The sequence below is a fragment of the Cariama cristata genome, unplaced genomic scaffold, assembly GCF_000690535.1.
Source record: "Cariama cristata isolate BGI_N322 unplaced genomic scaffold, ASM69053v1 scaffold1324, whole genome shotgun sequence".
Classification (NCBI taxonomy): Eukaryota; Metazoa; Chordata; class Aves; order Cariamiformes; family Cariamidae; genus Cariama; species Cariama cristata.
Window position 1 is genome coordinate 43,813 of NW_009611020.1, and position 10,646 is coordinate 54,458.

The 10,646-nt window shown below is 42.4% G+C and overlaps 1 protein-coding gene across 1 annotated transcript in view; it reads left to right on the plus strand.

Moving 5' to 3' along the window:
- LOC104160015 (arf-GAP with GTPase, ANK repeat and PH domain-containing protein 1-like) overlaps nt 1-10,646 on the plus strand; it is a gene marked incomplete at its 3' end in the record, with an annotated part of 56,388 nt that overhangs the window by 43,067 nt on the left and 2,675 nt on the right. The window contains exons 3-4 of the mRNA XM_009698067.1: nt 4,235-4,389; nt 6,815-6,905. Coding sequence (XP_009696369.1) covers nt 4,235-4,389; nt 6,815-6,905 — 246 coding nt within the window. The remainder of the gene's footprint in view (nt 1-4,234; nt 4,390-6,814; nt 6,906-10,646) is intronic.

Here is a 10,646-nt window from a genome sequence, read left to right on the forward strand (position 1 = left end):
GACGTATGTTGTCCCTACATTTTAGTAGACTTAATTAAGTTCTCTGGACCAAGTTATAGACTAATTGTATCCTGTAGTTATTTTCAGTGTAGTTTTCTGAATCTGATCTCTGTTACACACAATAAACACAGGCATTGGTACGGAAATGCAGTGAGACCATGCCTAAATGTTTGTTTTCCCTTGCACAATCCTTTGCTTCTAAGAAATTGTATATCTTGTTTTCCATAAGTGGGTGGGCTGTACCGACGTCTGTCTTTTGGCAGAGCAAACTAAATGTTCACTTGGGTTAAATGCAGTAACTTTACTATGAAAAGGTGATGGTGAAAATAGTATGTGCAGCATAAACGGTGGTACCGTGTGGCTTCTTGGAAGTGGTGTGGTGGTTATGATGGTGCGGTGGTTTTCCTAAAATTCACTGATTGCATGCCCACTTCCACTGCTTCTCTCAAAAAAAAAAAAAGAAATCACTTATGCTTTAGGTTCCATATCATCACAATCTTACAGGTTCAGCTCATTTCCCATCCCAGCCACCCCTTCCTACTTAAAAAAAAAAAAAAAAAAAAGGGGAAACCAAAAAAAAACAATAACATTTTAGACATCTCCTGTTGATAATAACTTCCAAATGGAAATCAGTTGCGGCTGGTTCTTCGCACTTTAACCCTTTGTCTGCTGGCCTTCCAGGAAATAATTGATGACTGATTGGCCCATTAACCTTTTTTAAAAAAAAAAAAGTTTGACAGCCTGGACTTGTGTAATGAGGAGGGATTCCTAGTGAAATCAGGTTGATGGCTGAGTTGCTTGCCCCTGAGGATGCAAAATTAGCCCCGCGGGACCTCGTCTGCATAGAAACTGGACACAATTAGTGTAATATCCGGTGTTATTAATGTAGTTTGGAGTAATTGGGCAGGTTGATTTCGACAGGTTGATGGTGCTAAAATACTATTATAGTGGACCTTTCTATGAATAACTGTTAAACATGGAAAACTGTTTAATAAAATTTTGTGATTGGGCTCACAGGGATTTAAATAGCCCAACCTATAATTTTACTGAAGAGTAAAACTGAACAATTTCATTCTGCTGCCTGGATTTTCCTGTTCATCTATGCAGTGGTTAAGGACATACATGTTTGTTACTTGACTTTTGCAGGCGTTGTCCCGTGGGTGCCGTGGAGCAGGCACTGCTGCTTTGTTTCGCAGTCGTGCTTACAAAAAAAAAATTCGGTGTATTTAAGCAGAAAATGTATTATTGAACACATCTTCAACTAGCACAGGTGCTTTTCATCTGAGGTTTGGGTTTTTTTAGGGAGTAAACCTGAAGTGTCCGTGCCTATCAGAGAGTGAAAACTTATGTGTTCTTAATGGATCATCAGTGATGACCAAGTTTTCAGCTAAGTTACTGATGAAATGAAAATGTCCTTTCAGCCCAGCCTTAAAACACAGTGGGCCCATACCGGGACAGACTCACCGGCGTGTTATGTGGACTTTGCCATCCCGAGCCACAAAGGCTGTACAAGGTCTTTACAGCTTTTGTCACGGTGTCAGCTGGTCACAGCAGAAAAGGTCAGGAGATTAAACACGGGAGCTTCTCCTTTGGGAAAAGGAGACTTGGCGTATAAAAGAGTGACCGCAGGAGATGGCTGGAGGTGTTTCTTGAATTGCATTCCAGTTGCCTGAATAGCCGGGTTTGTATTTTCTGCCATAGGTGTCCCGTAAGCAGAGGAATAACTTTGTGTAGCATTTCTGGAAAGGAAAGCTTGCAGAGGTACTGCTGCGAGGACGGTATTTCAACCTTGCTTTTAAACAGCACGCTGGCTGAATTGCAGGGTTTGTTTCTCATAAGCCCTTCTTGGGCAAGCCAGCTTCATGTATGTGGTCAGGATTATTGGCAAGTAGGAGATAGGAGCATTCAGCGATGCTATGTGTACTTCTTTTAAGGTCTGGAGTTGTAATGCTGGAAAGTCACCTAGCATTTAAATGCTGGGATGAACTGGTACGGGAGTCGCGCAGAGAGACTCTTTAAAAATGCATCATGTATACTTGTTGAGTATTAGTTATATATGGTATATTCTTGCTGAGTTATTATACTTTGAGAAGTCGGCCTTGCCAGTGCCCTGGAGAAGTCTCCTCTCTCATCGACCTCTTCGATGTCTTTGCATCCCTCCCTGCTTAAAAAGGAGATGTGGGGAATTTGGAACTTGAAGTGACAAAACAACTGATTTCTCTAGTAGGGCAGCTCCTTCGGCTTACACTAAACCTTTGGCTTACGTAGGAGCGGTATGGCCTATGGTCAGGGGAGAGAGAGAGGCAGGGAAAATAGGATGCAGGCTGGAGCGGAGCTGTGAGGGGAGAAGGGAAGGGCTGCGGGAGCGGGGCGGGAGGTGCGGAAAACGGAGCGAGGCTGAAAAGGGCCGTTGGGTTACTGCCTGTTGCGGGATACGCGCGGCTCAGTGCCACCCGTACCGAGTCAGTTAGAGAGAAGGCTTTTCTGAACACTTAGGGACCAGCATTTGGAAATCCTCCTTTAGCAAGACTTTGGGAGTACGAATTTTTATCGCTTAAAAGCCATTGAAAGGCCTTAAAACGATGAATGCCCTAAATGGGATTCTGCAGGGGCTGCTTCAGGTGGGATTCAGTTTTTCATGTTCTCTTCCTTCAAAAAAAAAAACATACGTGTAACTCTGCATATGCCTGTACCTCTCCCCAGTGACGGTGTGCCGTACTGCTTCTACGTGAGTAGAGACCGTAAGTGGGTTGTCCTACAGGAGACAGCGTACAGGACTGAACCTCATTTCCTTTAGTGTCGAGTAGTTCCTCTTACGTCTTCCTCTCAAACTCTTGAAAGCTCTGTTTGAGAAATGTGTCTTTTTCCATGATTTATTCCTAGCATTTTGGATAATGATTCTACCTGTTTGTTTCTAACACAGTGTTGCTAAAATGGAAAAGTAGTTGTAGCTGCACAGTTGCGTTGTTTCTCTTACCTCTCTTTTCCCACTTAATCCCACGCACTATTTTTTTTTTAGTAAAACTGCTGCTTCAGGTGCCCTCATGCACCTGGAAATAACCTTCACCTCCATGTTTATTCTCACCTCGAGGTGCAAAGTAACCTTCTGCTGTTTTTTGAGGCATCATTAAAGCAGCGTAAGCGCTGGCCTTGCTAGCACGGAGTTTATCAAAGAAAACCAGTTGTCCCACAGGTTGAGAAAATGACTGCCAGTGAGCAGCAGTACTGTCTTTAAAGCTAGCGCTAGATTTGTCACTTATCTTTGCCTGCTTATGGATGACAAGGTAATGCAGGAGCTTCATGGCTCTGAATATATAATAAGTCATTAGCAGACGAGCGAATGTAAATGCTCCTTCTAAAACCCATTATGGCTGATGTTCACCAGAACTTTGTGCCCTATTATTCTTTTCCTTTCATGCTTCATGCCTGCCCTTGCCAATTCCGCTCATTCTCTTTCAGCTTCCTTGATTTTTTTTAATTTGACTTTGGCGTCCCATGTGTAGTTAGAGTGTGTGTCCATTTAGTTCAGTTCTGCTGGTATTTTCCTATGCTGCGGTCCTCTGGCCTGAATACTTGTCCTTATACTCCAGTAGCCCTAAGGATATTTCATTGACCCTTTCTGCTAGCTTCTCAGATCATTTTCTTATCTCCCGTGTCGAACGTGAATGTTGAATAGGTCGAACTGATTTTAATCCTGTATTATAACCCAGCGTATTTATGCTGTAGACAAGAAAATGTACACATCCACTTTTAATGTATCTGTGCATGTAAAAAACTGCTTGAAGGCAGAGGGTAAATTGTCCAATTTTCTGTATTGTCAGCTCTTTGTAGTCCCCTCACCTTTGAAGTTATTTTGTGACACACCTTGATTTTTACGTTATGTAGCTTTTAGCACCTCAGGTTTAAATCTAAATAATGCTCATTAGCCAGTTTGTGTTCAAGAAAGGTGTAGACTCAATGCCAAACTCACAAACGCGCACAGGAACTGAATATTTACGCAAAACGTAACATTTGCAGAGAAAAAGCGGCAGATCCACAAGTCATTTTGTGATGCATGGTGCAACTGCGGGGTAGTTGGATTTATCCAGCCTCAAACCTCATATGTCCAGACCTGCATTTGCTTGTTACGTTGCAGAAATGCTCATCAACCAAGATTGTTTAGGCCTAGCTATCGATATCCTTAAACTTAATCTTTTCTTCCAACCGCATGTTTTTGTTTTGGTTTTTTTTCCAGAACAAGAAGAAAACTTTGAGTTTATCATCGTCTCTCTCACCGGCCAGACCTGGCACTTTGAAGCTACCACATATGAAGAAAGAGATGCGTGGGTACAAGCCATAGAGAGTCAGATCTTGGCCAGTTTACAGTCGTGCGAGAGCAGCAAGAACAAGGTACGGTACGCAGAGTAATACTGAAAATAAGTAACGGGTGTGTGATCATTAAGACAAAAGCAAGTTGAAGAACTCAGATTTTTAAACCTATACTCCTAGGGACATGCACGTGTTACACAACAGAGCAGCGTTCGAGCTGCAGGCATATCTCAGATGTTTCAAGACAGCTGGTGCTGTAGCCTGTGGTACAGGGGTTTTTTTACGGCAATTGGATTAATGGAGCTCCTGGTTTATCCTGGTTTATATTTGCCTTTGGTTTTGCTCTTAAAATTTTGACTGAAACTTAGGGGCTAGGTCATGGACTGTCCCTACGGAGAAGTTGTATAAGTGTAGTCATTGGACTACTATAGTTTAGGTGTTGGAATGGGCTGCCCAGGAAGGTGGTGGAGTCACCATCCCTGGAGGTGTTTAAGAAAAGACTGGACATGGCACTCAGTGCCATGGTTTAGTTGACATGGGGGTGTAGGGGCAAAGGTTGGACTCTGATCCCAGAGGTCTCTCCCAGCCAAATCGATTTGGTGATTCTGTGCTTCTGTCACTGCTACAGATTCAGGTGTGTCAGGTTAGAGGTATGCAGAAGACCCTTTAGGAAAAACCTGTCTCAGAGAAGAGTGGAGGCAGACCCCAAAACCAGCGTATTTAATTAGTCAGATCTCTAGTTAAATCTGCTAAACTCCTGCATGGCAAAATTTAACTGAACGTTCTGGTTGGCCTAACCATAAATGTGGAACAATGTTCTGCCATAGGATTCTGGCATGATGAAGTAATGCAAATCACAGAAATCAAAGCGTATGTGCAATTTTTCTTTTCTTTAATTACACTGAATTAATTTTTTATGGTTTTCTGCCTTGACTAATATAACACAAAGCAAATCCAGAAACAGTCCATCAAAGCTTTATGGAGGAAGAAGAACATGACCTAAGAGGAACAGGCCTTCTACATTGCAATCCTTTCATACGGTGACAGAAGTAATTTGTCCTCCTTTCCTGTCAAAATAAATGTTTAAAATCTGAGACTTCTTCAGCCATTGCTCATTTTTGCAAGAGCAGGAGAGCTTCTGCTTCTTCAGTCTCTGTGCCGGCAAACTCTTTACAACTGGAGAGCAAGGTGTTGAGTGGTAGTCAAGGGAGAGAAATGGGCAATAATTGTTCAAACCTGTGGATACTTTAACATTTTCCACCTAACGGTTGTCTTTAATGATTTTATATTGCAAGGAGGAGACTCATAGTTTTAAATGAATGCCTCCTTTCATTGCCCTGATCTGCCAGAGTGGATCAGGCACCAGTAATTATCGTCATCATACTTACATACATCATTACTTCTCATTTTGTTTAAAAAATGTATTTATTTCCAGTATGTATTTCTGAGATAGAGAAGAATCACTGCTTACGTGTTTTCTTGCCTTTCATGGATTTACGCATTCTAATATGTATATTAAGGGAGCACAAAAGAGGAAATTTGTACACTAAAACTGACATAAAAATACTAATACAAAAGAGGATAGAGAGTGGCTGGTAAGTGGCTCAGAGAGGTGTTTTTTTTTTTCTATAAAGTATTACTGAGGTCTCAAAACATGTCCAAAGAACTAGCTGGAATAGCAAAGTGCAGTTAGTTGGACAGGTTTAGGAGGTGTCCCGTTGATAGATCAGGAGGACATATCTCCACATGCCCATACTTAAGACCTGGTCCTCATCCTGCTTAAATTCATTCATTGCAAAGATCCCATCACTTGCTACAGCTAACAGTTTTCTTCTCAGAGAGCCCACGAGACAGTTTAGTTATCCAGAGCTGAACTCCTTGTACATGGTGACGGTCTCTCCAGGTCTAAATAGAGGTCATTGGCAGGTCATCATGGAGAGGATTTAAATGGGAGCTGTCTGATTAAGTCTGACCTTTTGATGATAAAAAGGTTTCAGCTGCTTTTGCAAACCATCCCTTAGTCTTCATTAGCAAAAGCATACACATCAATAAAAGAAATTGATTTTATAAAATAATATTCTTATCTAATTTTTCTCAGGAAGCAAACCTACACTGTGACTACTATTCTAGTGAATAGCAGGGTTCATTTTCAAGCTCCATTTTCCCTCTGTGTGGTCTCCCCACTTGTTAGAATCCAGGCTGGAAACCCTAAAATGCTGGGAGCTCCTGTACAGGGTGGAAAGAGCCCTGGGAGAAATCCCAAACTGTCAAGAAACATGGGAGCAAAGAGGAGTCCCTGCTTGGCAGGCATGGACTTGCAGTACTTGGAGATGCCAAAGGATCACCATGTCTTGAGAAGCAAACCAAGGACTTTGAGGTTCCTTGGTCACATTCATTCAACCTTAGTCTAAGCTTTGGGTTTTGCCAGTCGTTCAGCTGACAGTTGTGTCATCTAACTTTATTGGGTTCTTATTTGTTGCTTATGCATTTCTTTAAATGTACGCAGTCCCGCCTGACGAGTCAGAACGAGGCCATGGCCCTTCAGTCCATAAGGAACATCAGAGGCAATTCTCACTGTGTGGACTGCGAAGCACAGAGTAAGTACAGCCACATGACTTCAGAAAATCGACCTCTTCTCCTTGGCCACGACTTCTCCTTGGCCAAGACTTAGGTGAACACCAGCCATGGCCTTTGTCTTTTTCGGTATTACGTTCCATGTGTTGTTTGCACGTTTCTTCCTCATCTTGGAGTTGCTTAATCAGCCTTATTTTATGTTATTTTATACTTAATATATGCTGTGTCAGATGTATCCTGATTTTTTCCCATTGTTGTTTCACAAGCCGGCTTAAACGTAAAAAATTTCTTTACTTTCCTTTGAAGAAAAGGAAAAAGAAGTTTGCTGTTTGACATCGGTTGCTTCCATTTTCCTCCTGTTTTGAGTGGAGACGGCACATGTGCTATGGTAGTATTTTCAAAGCAGTAGAGCTTGACTTGTGGTTTTTTGGTTTCGTTTTTTTAGGGTTGCTTGTCAGAAGAAACCAAAGTCATTGCTCATTATATCTGGATGCTAGAAAACTGATTTGGGATTTTTTTTATCTCCCCTTTGTGTTTCTTTCCCTTTTTTTATTTTTTTTAAAACGTATCCTCAGTGTTCAGAAAAGTGTTCCCGAGAATACTTTGAGCTGCGGTTCACCTCACTAACCCCGGCTGAGGTTGTTATTCTGGTACTCTTTAGTTCCAGGGGTTTGTAACAAAGCCACAAAAAGGAAGCACTCTTGCTCTAAAGCAATTAGTTCTAGAAGCAGAAGGACTGAGAACTTGTGCATTTTTATTTCCTTGATATTTGAAAGTCAGAACTTTTCTTGTGATTTTTACACATGCTTAAAATGGCAAAATATTCATTTATTTTTCTTTGGGTATAATCTTTTTTTCCTTAAGATTTGCTGTTTAGGATTTCGACTACTGGTCTAAGCCATTCTAACATCCCAGTTTAAAATGAACATTCATATGGAGGTGCAAGTGCTTTTGCTTGACTAATTTGCTCTCTGTATAGTTAGCAATTTAGCTGATTCAGTCATCCACCGAACAAACCCTGCCTCATCCTTAGGAGGCTTGAAGGCAAGTTGGTTAGCACATTAACAGCCGTTGAAAACAAAAATTTTTCCATACCCTTAAAATTTGCTTCACATACAGACTGGTTTTAGTTGCTTCTTTTGTAAACTGCCAGGTATTCGTATACTGTCCATAGGAGATGGGTCAAGAACAAAAGCGGCTACCCTGTTCCCAGTGGTTTGGCACGCAGGGATGTGAGCCCTGGCTGGACCGGGCTTTGAGCACCGGGGCTGGGATGCTGTTGGAACAACTTGTTGACCTGCTGGAGGGAGATCTCAAAGACAAATTTCACAGGGTCTTTTCACAGACAGAGAGAAATACTAGCAACACTGATAAATTAAGGTCTTTACATTCCACTGGCTAGTGATCCAGCATGCGATAAACAAGGGATAACATTGGTTTGGCTGGTATTTTAACATATACAGCCCAAAGTGACTGTTATTTGTTAGTGTTCTTTCATATTGACCTGGTCATCGTTCAGATTTACAGCAAAGCTTTGATATAGTTCAAGTAAAAGGCATATAAGATGCTGTGCTGTATATGAGAAGGACAGGGTCTTCAAGTGACCTAGATGTATATTTAGCTCATTTGAAGTACTCAGTGCTGTCTGTGAGCAGACGACGATGGGAATGTTCCTCATTTCTGCTCCGGTCTGTACAGCTGTGGGTGGCATTTTGTTAGACCCTGCTAACTGGTCACCCAGGCAGAGGGGGAACTGGCCGTCCCTTCACTGCAGACAACTTCCCACACCCACACGTGTCCTTCTGATGTGTCCATGATCCACTTCAGCTCTACCCAGAGTCTACGCTAACCCCAAGGTTTGTGTTCCTCGCCCCAGTCGTGCACGTACCCCAGTATTTATGCAGCCAAGCTAGATGTTTAATCAGGAAAATGATCGTGCAAGAAAGCAGCACTATTCCCCCCCCATTTCAGCCAGGTTGATTTTCATCCAGATTGCTTCATGGGCCAAGCTGGCCACGTGTGAGTGGTGCCAGCTGGAAGGATGCGCCAAGAACGTGTTGCTGGGAGAGGGCAGGGTGGGCCTGCCCTTTTTGGCAACGCTCAACACTCTGTTCTGTAGCTTTTTTTTTTGAGGGAGGAATGATTTTGGAATCTCAACCAGAACCTCCTAATTGTTTGTACTCTTGGAGATGATTTATACCCTCTTGGACTCGTCTTACAATTTGGCTTTCCGAATTTTAAGGCCATCGTCATTCCTTTAGAAAAATTTGAGGTATTTCCAAAGTGATGTATTTTGAAATGTAAACATGCACATGGGATGAACCTCAGCCTGCTGCTTTTTGTGCCAGGCTTTGCTTTATTTCCTTCTCTCCCTTTCTGCCTTGCCTGGGCAAGTCCTTACCCCCAGAGCATTTAGCATCACAAACACCAGGGCTCTTGTGGAAAGCTTCTGTAGTTTGCATCTTCACAAAGCCAGAGGTTTGAGAGCAAAGGAATATGAGATGTTGCTGTCCCTCAGCTCTATTCAAGAGCCATCAGTCTTCCACTTCAGAAGTCTCATTCTTCCTCTTTCTGGAGCTCTTTGCCTTTTTAGCACTTCATCACCGCACTTTGTTTCACCAGGGAATTTCTGCCTTGTTGTATGTTAATCAGCAGCAGTAGTTTTTCAAAGTCCTGGTTTTTTAACGTTCCCATCCCAGAGCAAGAGATGAGGCAAAGTACTCTTCTGGTGCTGGAGTTTTTGCTGAAGAAGATCTCATTTCATGTTTTAGAAGGAAACTGAAGTTGCCTTTTCCCAGGGCGTTGGAGTTCCAGTGCTGGCTTCTGTCTGGAGAAGGCACTGAAGATGATCAGCTTGCTTAGGCAAACCCAGCACAATTTCTGCCCCCGAAGGATTTTAGTTTTTCCAATCTTATTGCTTAAAGAGCAGGTGAGAGGATAGAGAGAAGTCACTCTTTCAAGATATCTGGGAAGTATGGAGTAGCAGGTCTTTTCTGTTATAAAAGAAAGCGGGGAGGGTTTAAGGAGAATCTCATGAGATTTCCAGTCCAGAAGTCTAATAACTTACTATGGTTTATTTTGTATTTGAGAGCCAAACACTGAAGTAATAATTTGGGTCGCCCTGACAAGGCTACCGTACCCATCACAAGATTCAATTTGATATGCGGGATAGAAAAAACAACTCTCGAAGAACAGGAAAGATGCAAACTTTTCTCTCTCTTCTGCTGTGACTCTGCAAGATGCCTTCACCCCTGCTTCTTCTTTCCCTGGCTCTTCTGCTCCTCCCTTTAGAGATTCCCTCTGCTCAGCCCAGAGCTGAACTCATGAGGATTCAGCGTGGCAAAGCCTTTCATCAGCCACTGCAGGTCCAAAGGGATGAAGGAGATGGTGGGGAGGGGTTATTCTTCCAAAAGAGCTGTTCCAAGAGCTTTCACCTTCAAATGCTCAATCTGATTGAGGTGCAAGTCAAAGTGGGGAGGAGGTTTTTAGAGGAGAGAACTAAACACATTTAAGAATATGGACAGCTGCAAATCATAATCGGGATATATTCGGTGATGTTAAAAAGCTCATATTTTGTTTGACAAACTGTAAGTAAAACAAAGAGGAGAAACTAGCTTTATAACACCTCTAGCTGCATTGAATGGGCCTTTTCTGTCTTTTCCCGTCAAATCTGGATGTGTGCATGCTGGAGAAAAACCTGCCACGTGCTTGTGAGTAAGTATTCCGAGCATCCTCCAATTCAGAATTACTCTTAGCATCAGCAG